This window comes from Staurois parvus, unplaced genomic scaffold, assembly GCF_062004578.1.
Source record: "Staurois parvus isolate SC_StPar_1 unplaced genomic scaffold, SC_StPar_1.0 ptg000541l, whole genome shotgun sequence".
NCBI lineage: Eukaryota > Metazoa > Chordata > Amphibia > Anura > Ranidae > Staurois > Staurois parvus.
In genome coordinates, this window is record NW_028318337.1 from 1,578,984 (window position 1) to 1,601,148 (window position 22,165).

A 22,165-nucleotide genomic window follows, 5' to 3' on the forward strand; every position below is an offset into this window, starting at 1 on the left:
GCTAGCAGGGATTGATAGAGGGGTTTTTGTGTTTTTTGTTTTTTTTACCAGAGGGTAGCTTCCTATAGCCGAGGTTTAATGATACCAAGAAGCTTTTGCCCTGTACTGGTAAATCAAAAGTTTATTTTTTTTTTTATTTCTAATAGTCATGGCCTTAATATAAAAAATATTTACAAAACCACATTCGTTTCTCTGATGAAACCAGACTAGTATAAGATTTTTTTTTTTAATTGAAAAAGTCCAGTAGCATGTATTTAATATATCTAAATTTCGTCTTTCTTTGTCTTTAGAGAAACAGCCCCAGTCCAGGTTGTAATAGCAGAGATAGCTCCAGCATGGAGAATCAATATGGTGCTACATCTAACAGCTTCAGTTATGCTGCTGTCTCAAAGCCACTGGCTACCTCAGGTAAGTTTCACACTTGTTCATAATATAAAATATTAAAGAACATGTAAACCCAATATTTCATATTTCTGATGTTTCTGATGTACCATGTATGTGTATGAAAAAGTATCCTGTGTTCTTTGTATTGCTTCCTTTGTGTGAAATTCCTGGTGTTCCTGCCAGTAACATTGCTTGCCTAGTAAAAACTAATCACAGAATGGTCAGTTCTATAGCTGTTCTGGGAACTTGGTTTGCTCTCCTCCAATGATCAGGCTTGTCCTGACACACTTCCCCCTGCACAGCCATTCACTGGGAAGACCGGTGTGCTGCTGTTTCTCCTCCCCTAGCTCTTTATGCAGCTGAGAACAGATTGTGATCAATAAGGGTGAAAGTTTTTTGGTTTTTTTTCTTATCTTGTTTTTATATGTATACATTTCATTTCTGTGTAAGGCTCCATGCACACTAGCTTTTTTTAATCCCTCAAAAAACGCTGGAAAAAAAGCTGGTAATATCGTTTTTTTAGTAGCGTTTAGGAGCAATAGCGTTTTATTAGCAATTTTACAGTACACATAGAAATGAAAAAAAAAAGCTGTTAGGATTATTTTTTTTTCTGCTGGAAAAACGCTCCAAAATACTCTACAAAACATTTTTTTTTTTATGCTCCTAGATGCTGAAGCTCAAAAGAAATGCTAATAGCCTAAAGTAGTGTTCATGGATACATAGGATAACACTATTTAGCTTCTAAGAGCAGGGGGAAAAAAGTTAGTAACAGCTTCTAGGAGTTTAAAAAAACACTAGTGTTTATGGAGCCCTACACTGATGCGGTGTGGAATGCGCACCAGTTTCCGTGCGATTTCATCACTATATCCTAGTCTCACCCCTTTCACGTGAACCACTGCGGGTGTGTATGTTAACAACACCCTGAAATCGGTTTGCAAAACGCTGTATGATGGGCAGAATCAGATAGCATGGGTGTGAACACCTATGCGATCTGATTCTGGTGTGGACAAAAAAAGGGTCCTGCACTATTTCGCTGCGGATGCCATGCAGTCTGAGCCATGCAAAATGTATGGCTCAATTTGTACCACATAAAAATCGCATTTGATCAGGAATATGGTGTAGTTCCTGTGCGAATCAACACACAATGTGCCGTACCGCATCAGTGTGAACCAGGGCTAAATGAATAGTTTTACAAGGTGAGGGTTTGCATATTCTTTAACGTTTAAACCCTTTTTACAGCCATTCATTGCTTACTAATTGTGATATATAAATACAGATATATACTGTAATTCTAGTTACTGTCTTTATCAGCTTGAAGTTTACGGTTTGTTTTGCATAGCACTTACCATAGGTAGCCACAGATTATATTCTGTACAATCTCTACATTTTCTATTACATTTATCAAAAATTGTGTAATGCTAGTGCCTATCCTCAGCAGTCCATTCAATTTATATTTAATTAGGTAGCCCTTTGCATTTTGTATTTATTGGTAAATCTTAAGAACATTGTACACATTGTAACGTGTGTAGGCAGTGTGAGACTGATGACTTTTCCACTTTTTTTTTGTCATTCCACTTTAGATTTCTATTTCTAATTTATTATCCATCTGATTTGGTTTTCACATTGTAGCGCACGGTAAATCTAAATGAGATTACACATTCATATTGTAATGTGCAGTATATTGCTTTTTTAAAAGATCACAAGCTGTTTTGCTAGTTTATTGTCCTTTTCCCCAATCCTGAATCCCAGTCTTACAGGCAACAGTCTCTCGGTTATTTGAGTCATTTTCAAAGTAAATTTTGAAAACAAAATTGAAGCCTTTTAATAAAAATGTAATGCATAAATTTTGTTTGTAGATTGTGTTGATCTGTTCAATTATTTTTGTGATTCAAAATTGTTTATGGTCAATTTGGTGACCGTACAGTTAGATTGTGATGTGTAGTACAAGCTCATTGCTTACCTTACAGATCATTCATAAGCACTTTCTACAAGCTTTTGAGTTCAAAAATAACCGAACAGATCAAGGCAACCCGCCACCTACAGTTTTAATCATTTCATGGTTACTATAGCAAGTTTTTAATAAGTTACATTAATACAGATCCTTTTTTTGTTTGTGATTTGAAAGATATTAAAAATTGCCTGAAAATTGACGTGTGTCCAGTTTACAAGATTGCAAATTTTTCTAAATCCTTATTTTTGTTTCTAGTCTGAAATTGTGAATATCTTTGTCACATAGCTACTGCTACAAACTTGCACAGCAATACGCCATAAAAGCCAGAAAACGAGATAAGGGCTCAAAATTTAATGGACTTGTCTACTAAGCGCTATCCCCACCCATAACACTTTGGTGTATGTCCATGAGCATTCCACTGATGTAATGCATATTAGGTGCTGTAGTGTGAGTTTGTTACAAATTAGATGGGGGTGAATGCAATCTGTACAGTCGTACACACTGCATAAAAGGGCAGTTTAAATGGCGCATTAGCGCCATTTAAACCATTTTGTTTATATTGTCCCGTGATTTCAACTGTAAAAATCTACTAGGTGTGCAAAATGACTTGTTAAAGATTACATTTTTTTTTTTTTTGTAAGGTTAAGTCAATTAGTAGGCACTGTTGCACACTATTGTGCATGTACACAAGTACCAAATTATTAAAGAAATGGTTTTAATACATATGCCTGTGTATCAGCCGTTCTCAGTCTTTTCAACTTGGCTGAGCCCTTGAAATAACTTTCAGGTCCCAAGGAATGCCTGCTAATAATGTTATAACTTACTGTACGTTAACATGGGAACAGTAAATTACAATATAAGAATAAGGAATGTGGTGTATTAGTCACCCAGGGCTGCTCTATACAAAAAAAGTCAGTTATAATGTTGAAAATAAATGAATAATAATGGGAAGAAAATAAATCCAGACAAAAAAAAAACTACAGTGTTTATTCACATTTGTCAGTGGAGAAATGCCCACTTTCTATGATCGTCAACTAAAAATAGCCCATAGTATTGGTGGTAAGTGAAGTGGTCCATTATTAGTAAGTTAGTATAGTGACACCTGATAAATTAGGCTGTTCCCTCCCATTAATGGTCAGAGTGGATGGGCTTTATTAGATTAGTGATCAGAAGGAAAAGGATATCTTTTTATATGAGTGGTCACTGGGTAAGTAAGGCTGGCTATAGATTATTCAATTATCTTGTACAATTTTAATTTAGATTTACTCAAACCATATAATATGGGGTCAAGCCTACACACTTTTAATTTGTATGCAGTCAGGCAAGCCCTTGCATTACATAACTGAAGGTAAATCTAAAGGAAATCGAATAAGAAAATTGTATAATGTATGGCCAATATCTGAAAAGGGTCGCATTACAGGTGTGACAACTGGGAAAGAAAGCTGCTTACATTTGAGATCAGTTTGGGGAACACCCTCTATGGATGGCTAAAAAGATCACTGGTGTTTCGTAATTACTCACATAAAAGTCAGAAATTGGTCAAGGAACCCTTAGCAACCTCTGGGGGAACCTAGTTGAGAGAGGATGTTATATTCTGTAGTCAGTTGCATCTTTATGTGCTAATCTATAGACAGGACACTGTTTCAGAAACCATTTTTTTCATGACTACAAAAGGCAAATGGAGTACAAAGTTCTTTTTTTTTTTTGCTTTATTTCCCCCCCCCCCCAACTTAAACTATTTTCTCTGTTGACTTTAGGTTTCTTTTACCCAACCTGGTCAAGCTCTCTTAATGGACCAGTTTTGAACAGCCATGGATCAGAGACTGACTGCATGGATGATTCTTCTAATTCAGGCACCCTTTCAAACTCTGGGGGATCTAGAAGTTCCACCCCTTCACATCACCAGCAGTCCTCTCAGCGCTCACCTGCTCACTATCCCACGTCTGATAGTCCCCATGGGTTTCCAGATCCAAGTAAGACCTCTGGGGATGGGGACTTTTATGCCAGCGATGCAGAAGTAGAGGCCAAGAGGCGAATAATTTTCACTATAACTAGCGGTGGAAGCTCCTCAGGGAGGTCACCATCGAATAAACATAGTCCATTGACAGCAACTATTCGCATGGAGAGTGGCCCGGGACAGGATGGCAGAAAGAAAGGGAGCCGACGCAAGAGGTCCTCTGCAGGAAACTACAGCCTGGTAGTTTCTCCTAAACGTAGATCACATCCATCATCTCTTGGACTGAGTGGCTATACTTCAGGATCTCCAATGAGTATAAACTCAATGGTAAATATTGTTAAATAAACATGTTTTGGTTATGGTGCCTTTTTAAAGGCTAAGTTCACCTTTTGGAGCATGTTATACGTTACACCCATATTTAGGGTTTAACATGTAACATGCTCCAGCCCCCTGATCTCCTACTCCTGTGTCAGCGGGTGGGGGATTCTCTCCCCATACCCACTGTCACATTTCAAAATCTGCACAATTCCACCCACACAGCAATCTGTGAATGAGAAAACCATGAGAAAAAGTTCCATCTTCTGCAGTGGCAGATGGCTTGTAGTTCTCAGTGAACAGCTATGGTGTTGAGTGCTCTCGTGGTCCATTCACACTTCTTCCAGCGTTCAAATTGACAATCTGTACAGAGGTATGGACAGGAAAGCTGGAAGCAGTGCCTGTAGGAGCCTGACATTGCACCCACAATCTACTGATGCTGCTCTGAAAAAAAATAATAAATGCACATTTTTTGCTGCAAAAATGTGGGGTTTTTTTTTTTTTTTTTTCCCAAAAAGAGAAGAGAACTTAGCCTTTCAAATAGGGTACTGTTTAGAAGTCAACATTCTCTAGTTTACAGGTTTGTTGTGTAACAAATAATTGTGTATCCGAATGAATTTTTTCCATATGATTGCGAAGTATGTATTAAAACATTGTTCCAAATAAAAGCCTTTTATGTCTGTAAACAACATAAAAATAATTTTGTTAGTTTTGGATTAAGTAGGGAAGGATTAGAACATCTGTTTTGTTTATTTGGGGCTTTGTTTGCAAGATTGTCTTTCACTTGGTGTCCCCTTGACATTGGTTTTACTGGATAGCAAGTGGGGGTAAACCTCAAATACATAATGCTTTTTTTGTCCATTGAAGGACACAGGAAGTCTCCTACTGTCAGGTTAAACTGCTGCCTGCAGGAGGACTGAACACTCAGAGTTGTAGGCAAGCCCAGGAAAATGCCTCCCACTCCCAGCTTGCCTCCGTTTTGTTCTATTGTTCTAGGAGGATGAGCAGCTTTTCTCTATATCTTTTTGCTAGCCGTTTATTCTTCAATTAAGATACATGCTGCACCGCTGCTGGGCTGATCTCTATATGCGGCTTTCAAGATGAGCCTTTCTTCAACCTTGCAGTGCCAGCCTGGAATGAGGCCTTTGAGCACTGGGTTCTTGAATGTGTTGCTTTCTAGATCTTCATGCACTGATAAAAAGTTAGCCGCGGAGCACTTTCCCGGTTTGTGAGTCATTTGGGCCGACTACTGGGAGCTATCCTTGTTGTTGGCATCTCTATGCCCTTTATTTCCAGCGGATTAGCTGTGTAGGGTGATTAACACTGAATAATTGAACGCTGTTGTCACCCTTGAATTGTGTCCTCTACTAGATACTATGCTATTATCTGAATTTTTGGCTTCGTTAGGTGTGGCAACCTCCTCTGCGCCATCTGTGGAGGATATCACTGGAGTCATGTATAACTTTGAGCCAAATAGTCTGCATTGCTGACTCAAGAGTATGTATGAGTAAGTATGCTCCTGCGCCTTCCCCTGCATAATTTGTTAGATCTGCCTGTGGTCTTTGAGCCTTCAGCTGCTAAGACTTTGATGTGGAGTCTCTTCAGTTCTTGCATTTGAGGAATTGAAGTCTCCTGCCATTACTGTCAAATGGTGGTGCAGGTGAAGCAGCAAGTGACCTCTATTAGTACTGTCCTCAGTTGGAGTTTCCTTAGGGCTCTTAAAACCACCACAATTCTTATGGTGTACCCACTGTTTTCCAGTCCCCTAAGGAAGGCTGTATAATCCTGACAAGCTGTTTGTTCCTCTGAAGCATCTGCTAGCCTTGTGCTAGTTTGAGGTAGAATTTGTTACAAAATGGGCTGTCCCTCTATGGATCATGCAGTATCTCAGCTAAACAAAACGTCTACCATCCCTGTGGAGGATGCACCTGCTATAGGGACTCAACCAACAAACAGGTGGAAGCCCTTTCTAGGGCTGTGTTCTACCTGGTAGGCCCTATATTTCAACCGGTCTTTGACCATGGCCTTAATCTGGAAGACCCTGACTAACTGGTCTAAGGCTATCATGGGATCTGATCAATATGGCAGTTTATCCTTTGGCCATAGAGCATTTGGAATCTATGCCTGCAGCCTTGAGATTACAGCATAGATGGGTTGTTGATCTCCTGTCTCATCTCTTGTATGAGTCTCCTGTCAGTAAATATAAGGAGGGGTTTTTGGCTAAATTGAGAGCCTGCATACAAAGAACGTCTGCTCCGCATGACCTGAGAGGGACAACACTTCAGGGATGTTCTTAAACATGCCAGCAGTACCCTGAGTACTTGTTTTCCTCAGCGGAAGAAGACTTGGGTAAAGTCTGTTAATGCTGAAACTAAAACTAATATTAAACCCATTAAAAGGCAGTCTCATCTTCCCAGTTTCACTCCAGATCTGTGCAACTTGACATCTTTCATCTTGGGACATGTCAGGATGTAGTTTAGGCTGCGGTTTAGCCACTGCTTCTTTCATAAAGAATGATTCTGTCATTCGTGATGGTCCCCATAATAGTACACCTGCCTCTTGTTCCACCATCTCTACGTGGCTCCGACAGACCATTCAAGCTTATGATTGTGAGGATCAAAGGTCAATCCGTAGAGGCACACCCCCACTAGATCTGTAAGTGCCTCTTGGGCTGTTCTCCATTATGGTACAGTTTCAAGGGTGTCACTTGGTTTTTTGTTTGCATGTTCTCCAAGTTTTACCAGGCAGATGTTCACACTTAATCTGATGCCCATTTTTCAGACATGAGGCCCTTCTGGTGGCTGCTGGCAGTTCCTTTTTTTTTTTTTTTTTGGAGGGGGGGGGGGCTTGTTTTGCATAATCTTCGCTTTTGGCCACCCCCTAGTTGGACTTTTTGGACGTCCCAACAGTACATGACTTTCTCTGTTCCTGAACGAGAGAAAATAGGCCTTTTGTCTACCCCATCAAATACTTTTCTTGGAGTGCATTGAGGGACCCAGGTTCCACCCCTTTGCTTTTAATAATCATACTTTAGTCATGACTTCATTCAAAACAGGCATGCTTAGGAGTAGAAGAACACAGGAGAACAGCACATCGAAGTGTACCAAGTTAAAAGCACTTTAATGGTGGAAAAGTAAACAACTTGCAAAGATAGAATTCACACTTGTAGTTATGTAAGTTGCGCTGTGCAGTCCCTGGTAATCCCACAGGGTGTCTCTGGGACCTTTGCGATGGGCCATCGGAAGTGCTGGTGGGTTCCAGTGCCTCCTATGCCACTCGTGAAGGCTGAGGATGCCGTGGGTGAAGGGATGACATCACTTTTGGGTTAGGGAGTGGCACGCCTTCGGCGCATGCATGGAAAAGTAAACTCACAAAGATAGGAGAATACATGCTTGTAGTCATGTATGTCCCGCTGTGCAGTCCCGACTAATCCCGCTGGGTGTCTCTAATACCTTGGTGATATGCCAGCGGCAGCACTGGTGGATTTCAGCGCCTCCTATTGTGCTCGTGAGGGCTGAGGATGCTGTGGGTGAAGAGATGATGTCACTCCTGAGCATGCGTGCTCCTTCTTCAGGCCATACTGGGGGCCATCTTGGATGTGGTTTATATATTCTGGAGCTACGGAATCACTGCCCAGGACACCAAGATCAAAGAGGCACTGTAACTTGCATGTGCACTGATACATACAAGAGAATCATGGTATGTTACAATGATTACTATTACAATAAAGCAGCATACTAGACTAAAAAAGAAAAGTTTAAAACAACCATTCAGTTTAGTAATTTCTTACTAGAGTAACTTGCACTTCGTCCTTTCTGTTCCTACATAAGGGCTAGTTAGTGCTGAAGCCCAGACTTTCCTTCCTACCTAATCTTGTCTTTCACTTCAAAGTGGAAATTGTCTTGTGCCCTCTTAAATGATAAGGCTTGTGTCCTCTTGATGTCTCTTTAATGTTGGTGCCTTGAGGGCAGTGATTCCGTAGCTCCAGGATATATAAACCATATCCAAGATGGCCCCCAGTATAGCCTAAAGAAGGAGCATGCATGCTCAGGAGGGATGTCATCTCTTCACCCACAGCATCCTCAGCCTTCACGAGCGCTGCAATCCACCTGTGCTGCTGCTGGCATATTACAAGGTTGCAGAGACACCCAACGGGATTACTCGGGACTGCACAGCTGGACATGACTACAAGCATCTTTGTGAGGAGTTTACTTTTCCACCCTTTTCACCTCCATTAGATGTGCTGTTCCTTTGTGTTCTTGTGCCCACAGAGTCCCTTTTAGCTTGTCTGGAACCGGCTGCTCTATAGTGTTGGCATAATTTGAACTTTTAATTCATAGACTTTATATTTGCCTATACGGATGCTCAAAATGTTTATGGACAGGTATATGTGATGAATAGGATTCTCCCATCTGTGCTCAAAGTACTCCACCCTTGTATGCTTGGGGGTAGGAAGGGTTATTTTGGACTGTTCCACAATTTTTTATTCTTGTTTGCAAGTGTCCAGTCCACCTCTAGGTGGTAGTATAACCCAAGAGTAGTAGACTTCCTGTGTCCCTCAGTGGATTCCATGAAAATTATTTTACAGTGAGTACAAAAAACTTATTTTGTCAGTGTTTTAGAATAGTGATTACCAGATAAAAGCTAAAACAGATGAACTGTAAACACAGGTAAATGTGCTTTGGATGTTTGTATATGGGTAATCATTTATTTATAATTATTAACACTATTAGATTATCTGTCATTAAATATTACTTATTTTCCAGGTAAATAACATAAATCAACCTTTGGAAATCACTGCTATTTCATCTCCTGAAAACTCGCTGAAAAGTTCCCCTGCCCCATACCAGGATCATGAATTACCACCAGTTTTAAAAAAAGAGAAACCCTTGATGCCGACTAACGGAGTTCATTACTCTCCTCTCACAACAGAAGATGAGATGGAATCTGATGAGGAGGTTCACAGTTCAAGGTAAATATAGCTTCATCAGAAAAGAACATAATTTTAAATGGTTGCTTAGCTGTGAGGTACTTGCCCTACTCTAGAGTTTGAGGAGAGGGATTAGAACACCTGTCAGTTTTTATTGCTGTCTGCCTCCCTGTTAGGGAGATTCAACCCTCTCGATTTGTCCTGTGTACTGTCATCAAATGTGAAAGTAAAAGAAAATCTTACATTTTGGGTTGACACCAGAATGGTAATAGAGGGGAAATCTTCCAATTGGGGACATTAATTCTCTTGACCCTGTTGACACGTTGCGGTTCCTTTACTTTGGTAGGAGATGTTCTCACTTCCTGCTTTGGCTATGTGACAGGATGTGAAGGGAAAATCTCCCTGATGGACACAGATGGTTAAAAAGACAAACAAAATCAAAGGTATTATTAACCCTCCCTTACTCTATCCAAAAAGAAAAAAACCTTTGCCTTTAGTTGCACATTAACCACTTGCCCTCCTGAGTACCCTCCTTCCTGACCAGGCCATTTTTTGCGTTCCAGCACTGTTACTGTAACTGACAATTCTGCGGTCATGCAACATCGCACCAAAATAAAATTTACGTTCTTTTTTTTTTCTCATGAGTTGAGCTTTCTTTTGGTGGTATTTGATCGCGAGTGCATATTTTATTTTTTGAACTATAAAAACAGGGGAAAAAAAACAAAAAATACCAACAATTTTGAGAAAAAATATTTTTGACTTTTTGCTATTAAACATGTCCAGTGAAAAAAAAATTTCAAAAATCAAATTTCATCATAAATTTACACCAAAATGTATTATGCTACATGTCGTTGCTAAAAATAAATTCCCAATACATGTAAATTAGTTTAGGTGAAAGTTATAGCATTTACAAATGGCAGTATGTATACTGGAATTTTTTTTTTTATCTTGTAATGGCGGCGATCAGCGACTGCTGCGGTGGACATTGACACTGGGGGGAACTGACTTGGTGTCACTGACATCCCCAGTTACACCAATACAGTGATCAGTGCTAAAAAAATCATACTGACACTGTACGAAGGACACTGGGCAGGAAGGGGTTAACATAAGGGGCAATCAAAGGGTTAACTGTGTGCAGGGAGTGTTTTACTAGGGGGCCATGTCGGTGTGCTTCACTGTAATCACACTGTTCTGTTGTCCAGAGCAGTGTGCCTGAGCTGACAGGGAGGAGAACTGTTAGTAAACAAAACAGTCCTCCTCCCCATCGGAGATCTTAGGAAATCGACGGCGAGTAGTCACTGGCCGGGACCCGGTGATTGACAGCCGCAGCCGTGAATAGTGGCGTGGGTAGGGCTCGCGCGCCCCCTAAATACAAAATTGCGTATATATACATGATTTTGTGCACCTGTGCCACCCTGTAGCAGTATTTCTGCTATAGGGCAGATGGGAAGCGATTAATATTCAAATAGCTGGCCACTGATCAGAGATGTTTTCCATAAAACAGACAGGAAGAGGTTTGCTTGATCATGTCAAATTGGTATCGGGATATACTGCAATTTGTGACTGATGCTTTTCTCGTGGAAGAGTGAAGGATCAGTACCTATTTGCAGAGCAGTCAATTTTCAAATCTTTTGGATTATCTCCTGCAAGCAATAATAGGTGCATGTTCTCATGGGATGCAGTTTAGAAATGACCCAATAATCACAAGCAATGCTTAATGCCATGATCAGTGCTTTTTTTTTTTTAATTAAGCTGAATTAAAATACACACTGCATCTTTTAGGCTAGGGTCACACATAAGCGGTGCAAATTTGTTCACTTTTCTAGTGGAATTCTGTCAGCAGCTGCTGTCCGATTCACTTGCGATTCAGGTGAAATAACAAAGCGTTTTCATAGAGCTGCGATTTTTGATTTTGCTCACTTGGTCTCCCTCTTTTCCGCTCCCCTGTTTCTCGCTCTTTCTTTCTCGCCCGCTCTCTTTCTCGCCCGCTCTCTTTCTCGCCCGCTCTCTTTCTCGCCCGCTCTCTTTCTCGCCCGCTCTCTTTCTCGCCCGCTCTCTTTCTCGCCCGCTCTCTTTCTCGCCCGCTCTCTTTCTCGCCCGCTCTCTTTCTCGCCCGCTCTTTCTCGCCCGCTCTCTTTCTCGCCCGCTCTCTTTCTCGCCCGCTCTCTTTCTCGCCCGCTCTCTTTCTCGCCCGCTCTCTTTTCCCCCCCGCTCTTTACATGAGCTTTATTGGCAGGATCAAATAACATTTTAGCATTGCCAAAGCAGTTTGTATGGGAAGGGGGATAGGGGAAGTCCTCTTTTCATGTCCCTCTGTCTGTGGCATGCTGTCACATATTGTGCAGCTAATTCCACCATTGGCTCTTCTTCTCCCAGTAGAATTTGGAGTTTCCTCCTCTGTTCAGTAGAAGTGAAGTCCGGGATTGTCCCTCATTTATGAGTACCTGGGGCACTGTAACAGGAAGTGGTCCTCATTCTCCAGATCATATTGCTGGCACAGTCTACTCTCTCTGGGCTTGTAGGTCTGTTTGTGCCATCCTGATTTGATTTCCAGGCCATGGGCACTCAGTTTGTACCAACTCAGGGTCTGTCTGTCTTTGGCTTCTTGTAGCACCTCCAAGTACAGGGCCAGTTTGTAGTCTTATTTGCAGTAATTGGTAAACAGTTTCTTGGTTTGCTATTTCATTTCTCCTTTCCTCGAGTAGTTGCAGGCCACATGGCTCTGAATGGTCCTTATTGGTCAATAGGGCCCTATGGTGGTATGAGTTAGGACTGCTGTTATGTCGATGGCCCCAGTATGAAAGTGCCCTCTTCTGTACTGTGAGAAGCAAAGGTAATCTGTCCAGCTCAGACCGGCAAGCACTGTTGGGAGTGCTCCGGTGGACTTTGAGGAGGCGCTTCCAGAATTCCAGATAAAATATTTTTGGGGGGCTGGAGTCCCATCTGGATTGATCTGGGTAGGTGACAGGACCCCAAACTTCACTGCCATAAAGAATGATTGAGGTGATAACGCTATCAAATATTCTAAGCCAGACTCTTACCAGTGGTTTTAGGTGGTAGAGCTGTCTCCTGATTGCGTGAAGCCTCTGCATGCCTTGTCTTTCAGGGCCTCTATGGCTGGCTTGAAATTTCTGATTAGTTAATTTCTTGGCCAAAGTATGTATAGCTGTGGGATTTATCAAGAGTGCTTTTGTTTAATGTAAAGGTTCTTCCTTTGAAACACCTTGATTTTTGTTTTCTTTGCGTTGACAGGTAGTGCCCATGTGGCACTGTATTTCTCTAGCACTTCCAGGCTGTCTTGTAGGCCTTTCTCTGTTGATGACAGTAGTAGGATGTCATCCGCATACAGCAAGATCTTCAACTCAGTAGAGTAGCCTTGCACTCTCTCCCTGTGTGTTTGCATATCTCTCTGTGTGTGTGTGTGTGTGTGTGTCTCAATATCATCAAATAGTTAGTTTATATTCTATTTTATATAAACTAACTATTTGATATTGAGAGAGACAAACACAGATATGCAAACACACAGGGCAGCACCTGTGTGCAGAATCACGTATATATACGTGATTTTGCATTTCCTGGTAGGGGGTGCGTGAGAGCCCTACCCGCGCTGCCATTTGCAGCCGTGGATGTCAATCACGGGGTCGCGGCCAGTAATTACCCACCAGCAACCAGTGATTACCGAGCATCTCTGACGGGGAGGAAGATTTTGTTTGCAAACAATCTTCCTCCCTGTCAGCTCAAGCACACTGCTCAGGATGGCAGTGCACAGTACTGCCATCCCGATCAGTGTGCTTATAGTGAAGAACACACCCGCCCCCTAGTAAAACACTCCCAGCACATAGTTAACCCTTTAATAGCCCATCACAGTAACCCCTTTTTGCCCAGTGCCATTAGTACAGTGTCCGCTTTTTTTTTAATTTTTTTTTACTGGACATGTTTAATAGCAAAAATTCCAAAATATTGTTCTTTTTTGTTTTTTTTTGTCTCAAAATTGTCGATTATTTTTTGCTTATAGCGCAAAAAATAAAAAACCAAACAGGTGATCAAATACCACCAAAAGAAAGCTAAATTCATGGGGAAAAAAAGACGCAAATTTTATTTGGGTGCAGCGTTGCTTGACCGTGCAATTGTCAGTTAAAGTACCGCAGTGCCATTATGCAAAAAATGGCCTGGTCATGAAGGGGGGGGGGTAAATCCTCAAGAGGGCAAGTGGTTAATTTTGATGATTATGGCTTACAGCTAGTGAAAACCCAAAATACAGTATCTTAGAATATACATAAGACCAATAAGAAAAAAAGGATTTTTTTAATACAGAAATTTTGGCTTACTGAAAATTATGTCCGTGTATAGTATGTACTCAAAACTTGGTCAGGGCTTCTTTTGCAAGAATTACTGCATCAATGCGGCATGGCATGGAGGCAATCGGCCTGTGGCTCTGCTAAGGTGTTATGGAAGCTCAGGTTGTGTTGATGGTGGCTTTCAACTTGTCTGCATTGTTGGATCTGCTGTCTCTTATCTTCCCCTTTACAATACCAAACAGATTCTCTATGGGTTTAGATCAGGCGAGTTTGATGTCACTTTCGGGTTCCTGTTGACAGATTTCCCGGCCATTGAGGCCAGGAAAGAATGTAATGCAGTATGATGTGCACTGCATTACATCCAGTGGAGCATAGGGAAGGCATCCTGGATATATCAATAAAAAGAACCTGTCACCAAAAATCATCACATAGGTGATAAAATGTTCAGTAAAAAAAAATATATATTTTTCATTGTGAAAAATGCAAGTTAAAACCACGCACAGAACCCCTCCCCAAATAAAAAATGTGAGGTCCCCACATACACGCATGTACAAACATAAAAGCACATGCTGGGGCGCCTACACATGAAAACGACGATTGCAATACACGTTGCATATCGCCGCACACGCCAGAATAAGAGCAGTAATTCTAGCACCAAACCACCTCCGTAACGTTTAACTGATGACCTATAAGGGGCTTTAAAAGCGTCCCCTATAGAAAATATAGGGTACTAACGTTCGCCATTTCACAAGTGCATTCAAATTTAAGGTTTGATCTGTTGGATATCTATTTGCTCAGTGCAACCTCATCTTTTATATTTTACCAAAAAATTGGGTAATTTATTGCTTTTTTGTGCTTTAAAATTAAGTGTATTTTGTACTGAAATGTTGTTTCCTAGACCTTTGTGGTAATATCGCATGACTTAAAAAATTGGAACTACCACTATTTCTTACTCTTCCGGGTCTCTGCTTTCAGAAAATATATTATGTTTGGGGGTTTGTGTAATCTTCAGGCCTTAAATGATGTGCAAAAAATGCAAAATCGGCTCTGGCAGTGAAAGGCGCAAAGGATAAGCTGGATACCCCCCTTTCTTGAAGAGCATCCAATCGGTGCTCACTACATTGCATGGTGTCTCTTCTCACTATTAGTCCCAGGGAGCAGTGCTAGAGACAGGAAGGGAGGTGAGGAGATAAACAGTGCAATGTTAAAAACATGAAAAAAATGTAAGTCGCCATAAACCCTCTTTCGTTTTTAAAAGCCCCAGACATTCCTAAGAGCACCTCGGATTTAAATACGGTTTTGGTTCAAATTTATTTATTTTTCTATCTGGACAAGTAGATTGTCATGAGGGACAAGTACATTGGGACACTGATTTAGTCCCTGGAAAAGTAGGTTTTTTTTTTTTTAGAAAACTTCCACACCCCTGCTCATGCAACTTGGGACCATGATTTCTAAATGAAATGCAAAATTTACTTTGGACCACTGAGCAACAGTCCAGTCCTTTTTCTTCTTAGCCCTTTTAAGATGCTTCTGACGTTGTCTCTGGTTCAGGAGTGGCTTGAAACAAGGAATGCTACAGTTGTAGCCCATGTCCTGGATATGTCTGTGTGTGGTAGCTCTTGAAGCACTGTCGCCAGCCGTAGTCCACTCCTTGTGAATCTCCCCCAAATTCTTGAATGACCTTCACAATCCTCTCAAGGCTGCAGTTATCCTTATTGCTTGTGCACCTTTTCCTTCCACAGAACTTGGATACAGCACTCTGTGAACAGCCAGCTTCTTTAGCAATGATATTTTGTGACTTACTCTTCTTTGTGAAGGGTGTCAATGACTGTCTTCTGGACAACTGTCAAGTCAGCAGTTTTCCCCCATGATTGTTTAACCTACTGAACCAGACTGAGACCATTTAAAGGCTCAGGAAACCTTTACAGGTGTTTTGCATGAATTCACTGATAAAGAGTGTGACACCATGGGGTTTATTTACTAAAGCTGGAGAGTCCAAAATCAGACTCCCTTCTGCATAGAAACCAATCAGCTTCCAGGTTTCATTGCCAAAGCTTCATTGAACAAGCTGAGGTTAGAAGCTGATTGGTTTCTATGCAGAAGGGAGTCTGATTTTGGACTCTCCAGCTTTAGTAAATAAACCCCCATGAGTCTACAATATTGAACTTTTTCACAATATTCTAAATTTCTGACATACTGAATTTTGGTTTTTCACCAGCTGTAAGCCATAGTCATCAATATTAGAAGAAAGAATTGCTTGAAATTAATAACTGTGTGTAATCTATATGAGTTTCACTTTTTGAATTAAAATACTGAAATAAATAAATATTGCGAAGTCAAGATGTGCAGTGCTGATATTCATACCCAAAAAGACTGACTACTGTAATAAAATCAAAAGGTGCTTCAACAAAGTATTTAAGGGTGTGCACACTTATGCAACCATATTATTTTAGTTTTTTATTTTTACTTCCCTCCACCTACAAGATTTCAGTTTGTTGTTCAACTGAGTTGTAAAGATTATAGGTTACATTAAAGGTGGAAAAAGTTCTGAAATCATTTCTTTGTCTCATTTTTGTATATACCAAAGAAAAGAAATCATTCACAAGTCATCATTCACACCTATGATTAATACAAAAATCTTATTGGATACAAAATAAAACAGTCTTTTCAAATATAGCAAGTAACATATACAGCGGGTAAAATAACTATTGAACACCTCACCATTTTTCTAGGTAGATATATTTCTAAAGGTGCTATTGACATGAAATTTTCCCTACATATCTGTAGCAACCTATGCCGTTCATACATACAAAGATATCAAAACAAGTTCAGAAATCAAGTTATGTGTAATAAAATGCAATGACCTCTCAAGACCTTCACAACCTTATTGTTGCAAAGCATACTGATGGCATTGATTACAGGATTTCTGACCTTCTGAATGTTCCAGTGAGCACTATTGGGGCCATAATCCAGATGTTTCTCACCACGCAAGACTCCATTGCTAAAGAAAAAGCATGTTGAAGCTCGTTTTAAAGTTTTCTGTACAACATCTAGACTAGCCTGTGAGATACTGGGAGAATATAGACTGGTCAGATGAGACCAAAATTTAACTCTTTGGATGCTATAATACCAACCATGGTTGGAGGTCACATGGCACGGCACATTACCCCAAAAACACCATACCAACAGTGAAGTTTGGAGGTGGGAACATCCTGGTGTGGGACTGTTTTTTCAGTATACGGTAAACTTCATATCATTGAAGGAAGGATGAATGGAAAAATGTACCAAGACATTCTTGATAAAAATCTGCTGCCATCTACCAGGATGATGAAGACGAAACGAGGGTGGACATTTCAGCAAGACAATGATCCCAAACACAAAGCCAATTGGTTTCAAAGAGAGAAAATAAATCTGCTAGAATGGCCTAGCCAATCGCCTAACTGTAATCCAGTAGAAAATCTATGGAAAGAACTAAAGATCAGAGCTAATAGAAGAGGCCCACAGAACCTTCAAGATTTGAAGACTGTGTGGAAGAATGGGCCAAAATCACACCTAAGTAATGTATGTGACTAGTTTCTCCATACAGGAGGCGTCTTGAAGCTGTCATTATCAACAAAGCATTTTGTACAAAGTATTACATTTCGTTAGCATGTTCAATATTTTTTCCCTGTTTCATTTTATTATACATAACTTAATTTCTGAACTTAATTTTTTTTTTTTTTATATGTATGGATTGCATGGGTTGTTGCTCACATGTGAAACTTTCATGTCCATGAAAAATATATTTACTGAAAAAAATTGTGATGTGTTCAATACTTATTTTACCTGCTGTACATATATTATACATGTAGTTGAAATCCCCCCTTAATCTCCTTCTCATGAGAAAAATTCAGTTCCTGTAATCTTTCCTCTTAGCTAAGCTCCTCCATGCCTGTTATCAGTTTGGTTGCCCTTCTCTGCATTTTTTCCAGTTTCCTGATATCATTTTTAAGAACTGGTGTCCAAAACTGAACTGCTTATTCCAGACAAGGTCTTACTAATGAGTTTTACAGGGGCAAAATGATCTCTCCCTGCAGTCCATACCTCTTATAATACAAGAAAGGATTTTACTCGCTATGGAAACTGCAGCTTGGCATTGCATGCCATTATGAAGCTTGTGACCTACCAGAATCCCTAAATCCTTCTCCGCCATGGATTTCCCCAGTTGTACACCCCACTAGTATGTAAGATGCATGCATGTTTTTAGCCCCCAAGTGCATAACTTAACATTTATCAATAATAAATTTAATTTGCCACATAGTTGTCAAATCGAACAGTGCGTTGAGGTCGGCTTGTAAATTGGAGACATCTTTTAAACATGTTATTCCACTGCACAGCTTGGTGTCCTCTGCAAAGAGAGGGCATTTATAAAGTTTTAGCACATTCGAGGCAGCAGCTATCTTTTCACTTGTAGCACCTCTTAATTGCTCACTGTATTTTATTTATTTGTTTGGCTGTGGTTATCTGGTTGTTGTAGCACACAGTTGCCTTAAGCATCTTGGTGGTGAAGCACAATTGTATACAGTCAGGTCCATAAATATTGGGACATCGACACAATTCTAACATTTTTGGCTCTATACACCACAATGTATTTGAAATGAAACAAACAAGATGTGCTTTAACTGCAGATTGTCAGCTGCTTTTGTCAGCAGTCACATCATCAATAAATACAAGAGAACCAGTTCCATTGGCAGCCATACATGCCCACGCCATGACACTACCACCGCCATGCTTCACTGATGAGGTGGTATGCTTAGGATCATGAGCAGTTCCTTTCCTTCTCCATACTCTTCTCTTCCCATCACTCTGGTACAAAACTGTTGTAATTCCTACACCGTTCACCTGATTTGGATGTAAATACCCTCAAATTAAAGCTGACAGTCTGCAGTTAAAGCACATCTTGTTTGTTTCATTTCAAATCCATTGTGGTGGTGTATATAGCCAAAAATGTTAGAATTGTGTCGATGTCCCAATATTTATGGACCTGACTGTATCTGTTGCTTGAACATTTTTTTATTCAGTATTTTGACACACAAAGCTGGTACATTTCTACAACATTGGACACACAGGTGTACAGCTAGTATCTTCTGTAGTTTTATCTTTTTTATATCCTTGACAGTGTACCAGCTGTACTTTTTGAAGTCTCAACTTGCCTGCAAAAAAGGCTACATTGTTTTTGAGCAGCTGCACATTCCCCCAATTTGTAAGCTCTGACTTTCGTTTTTTTACTTTTTAAACATGACTAGTCACTATTTTAGACACAGTAATGAATAGTTTCATTTCTGTGATCTCAAGGACCTAACTAGTTTACAGCATTCTGAGCAACCAGCCACATAAACTGAATTTTTTTTTATTTTCAATTCACAGCATATTGTTGATACCCCCATACATGATAGGAGCTTTTTATTTTTGGGAATAAAGAGGTTGCAAATCACCCTTTTTAGTTAATATTAATACATTAAATTTCACAGGGTTGAATATTTAAAACATTGTAAACTTCCTGGCAAGCCAGTGTTTCTGCTGAAATGTGCCACCGCCATGAAATGTAGATGTGGGACTGTAGTCAGTGTGGTGCTCTGTAAAAAAAAAAAAAAAAAAAAAAAAAACTAAAAATTGGGCTGCATACTGCTAGACCAAAGTTTTTTTTTTATTTTTGCAAACAGGTGTATTGTTCAGATAGGTATCGAGAAAAGATCCTTGATGAATCTGGTCATAAGGCAGTGCTCTATTTAGAGGATCAATGTACTTAACACAGAGTACCTCAGTGAATAAAAATCCCAAAATACTAGTAGAGAAAGGAACTCTTTAATGCTATTTAGCTGAATAGAAAAAAAAATTGTGTATGGTACAGTATTGCTGTAAGTTACTGACTCCCCTTGACTTCCTTAATTTTTTTTCCTAACAGGACAGAAAGGAAGAGCTCTGGTTTATGTTTTGAGAGCAAAGATTCCCCACAAAGGAGTGAAGGAGAAAGAGGTAAGTCTGAAAATAAATTCCTGTGATTTTCTTCATTGACTCTTTTTCCTCCTTACTTTTACCAAACCCTTTTTCCCCCAATATTGATCCTTGCTTTCCCCTCCACCACTTTAGGTCTACCGTACCCCAGCAGAAAATCCTCTTGCGAGAGTGTAGGCAAATGGAAATCCACCTTCTCCCCGATCTCTGATGCAGCTCCCAGCCGCACCCCTGACAGCCCTGCCTCATCCCCACGCTGCAGTTCCCATTATTCATCTGGTGATGGGGCTCGTCGAGGTTCTGGGGGTATGAGCCCAGGGTCAGCTAGCAGTCTTGGCGAACACACCCGAGCAGACGTGGGCAGAGCACCAGAGGGCAACTTGTTCCTGAGTAAAAAGTTGGCATCTGATGGTGGAAAGAGAGAGGAAAGGGGTCCAAGTTCAAGAGTTGATCGCTCCAAAGCTCCTCGCAGTCGGGAAAGGGATGGGGAGGGACGAGCAGGCAGCAACTTATTCATGTCACAGGGAACAGGGGTCCTACTGAATGGGAAGGGGCCTGTCTCGACACCCCTCCAAACACACCACCATCTCTTGAGCAACCTGACAACTGGCTCCCAGCTTACACTGCAGGGTGGCCTCACTTCAATGGCCAGCAATTCAGTTCTGCAGTCTCTCTTCAGCTCCATGCCTGTACATGTGACTGGCCCCGTTGGCCGTCTAGCTAATTCCCATGGCATGGCCAGTTTCACATCGCCTGGAGTGACTGGTGGAACAGTAGGAGGTGAGTGAACTACACTTCCCAGCTAAGCAGCAGTATATAGTAAAAATGTACTGCTTATGCAAGAAAGAAAGGAACTGCGTATTTGATGGGTTGTAAGTTTTGAATATTATTGCACATTGGTATCTTATAAAGAGGAGCTTCAGGCAAACAGCTAAATATAAAGTTTAAATGCCCACCTAAAATTTACCTCCCAAATGATTTGCAGCTCCATCCAGTCATTGTGTTTTACACACCACAACACTGCATAGCCGGTCTAATACCATGCCTTTTTTCCTGGTCCATCTGTGCAGCTCCCTAAGTTACCTCTATGCCTCCAGCTTATTCATAAGGCAAGTAATTGGCATCACCACCTCAGATAACCTGATGTAGGAAGCACTAAATCTGAGCCAAGAATGACCCTAGCTGTGCATTGGGTATTTTAAGGCTGGCTTAACAGGACTGTAAATACTTTGAAAGGTCAAGTACCAAACGTTCGATGCACTAAGCTATTTGCCTGGAATTCCACCTTTAAAGTGGAACTTGACCCATAACAACTTGATAAAAATTATGTTCTTTAGCATGGAACATACATTTCCACATTAATAATTATGCCACCAAAATTAGAATGTGCTGTATGTTGCAGCATTGTTTGTTTCTTCTTGCTGAGTGCTGTCATTTTGCTGAAACCCAGAGCCAGCAGTAAATCACAGTGCTGAAAAATAGAGAGTAGCTGAGCAAATGCAGAGCCATGTAAGACCGTGCATTACTGGATTTTAAACAGTATAGGCACTTATTTTTAATGATTTACATAGCTATACCTGCAAAAAGGTCCAGTCTAGCTTGATATTCTGACTAAAGTTCCACTTTAAAGTGCAAGCCACTTTAAATTCATAGGTGTTGTTTTTCCTCTTTTTGAATATAAAAAATATAAATGAGTTGTCATTGACTATTGCACTTTTAACCCTTTAATAAGAAAACTATTTTGCCTGTGACTATATACATAATTGTTGAATGAAGGAATGCACAAAACATCTTGTGTGCATAGAAACTGGCAGTTGGGGGGCATAATGTATGTAAATATGCGAAAGAACATTCAAGAAACAGAAAATAATTGGACATCTTAAAGGCATAGCCTACCTATACAAAAAGGCAACCATATTAACAAAAGAAAAAAATGTATTTATTAAATTTTTGTATTGATGTCTGCAGAGCACTGCAACCATGATCAGCACATCACGGGTGCAATAATGCACAAGCATTGTTTACATCCTAGCCCTTGATCTGTATAGAGATACAGACCTACCATTATAGGGCAAAGGGAAGAAAGCAACGGACTACAAGTGCAGTGATGTAAATTTATTTGTGCTCATTTGGTTCTGAGAGTCCCTTTGCCACAGTGTAACCTGAAACTTGGTCACAAAGGTGGATTAAGTTATTAATAAAAGATTTCCGATGAGAATAGTGTTAGTAAAATCAGGGTACTATGTATTTCTTTCTTGTCCATTGAGAGACACCGATGTTCAGAAAGTTGGATTATACTGCTGTCTACAAAAGGTTTGGACACTGGCAAACAGATT

The 22,165-nt window shown here is 40.4% G+C and overlaps 1 protein-coding gene across 3 annotated transcripts in view; it reads left to right on the forward strand.

Moving 5' to 3' along the window:
• The window catches only part of DOT1L (DOT1 like histone lysine methyltransferase), a 217,651-nt gene that overhangs the window by 186,201 nt on the left and 9,285 nt on the right, over positions 1 to 22,165 (forward strand). For 2 of the 3 annotated variants that reach the window (XM_089690752.1, XM_089690753.1), the window contains exons 23-27: positions 291 to 408; positions 4,093 to 4,619; positions 9,374 to 9,579; positions 19,780 to 19,850; positions 19,965 to 20,609. In XM_089690752.1, the coding sequence (XP_089546878.1) occupies positions 291 to 408; positions 4,093 to 4,619; positions 9,374 to 9,579; positions 19,780 to 19,850; positions 19,965 to 20,609 (1,567 nt within the window). The remainder of the gene's footprint in view (positions 1 to 290; positions 409 to 4,092; positions 4,620 to 9,373; positions 9,580 to 19,779; positions 19,851 to 19,964; positions 20,610 to 22,165) is intronic. The other variant, XM_089690754.1, reaches the window with a different exon arrangement.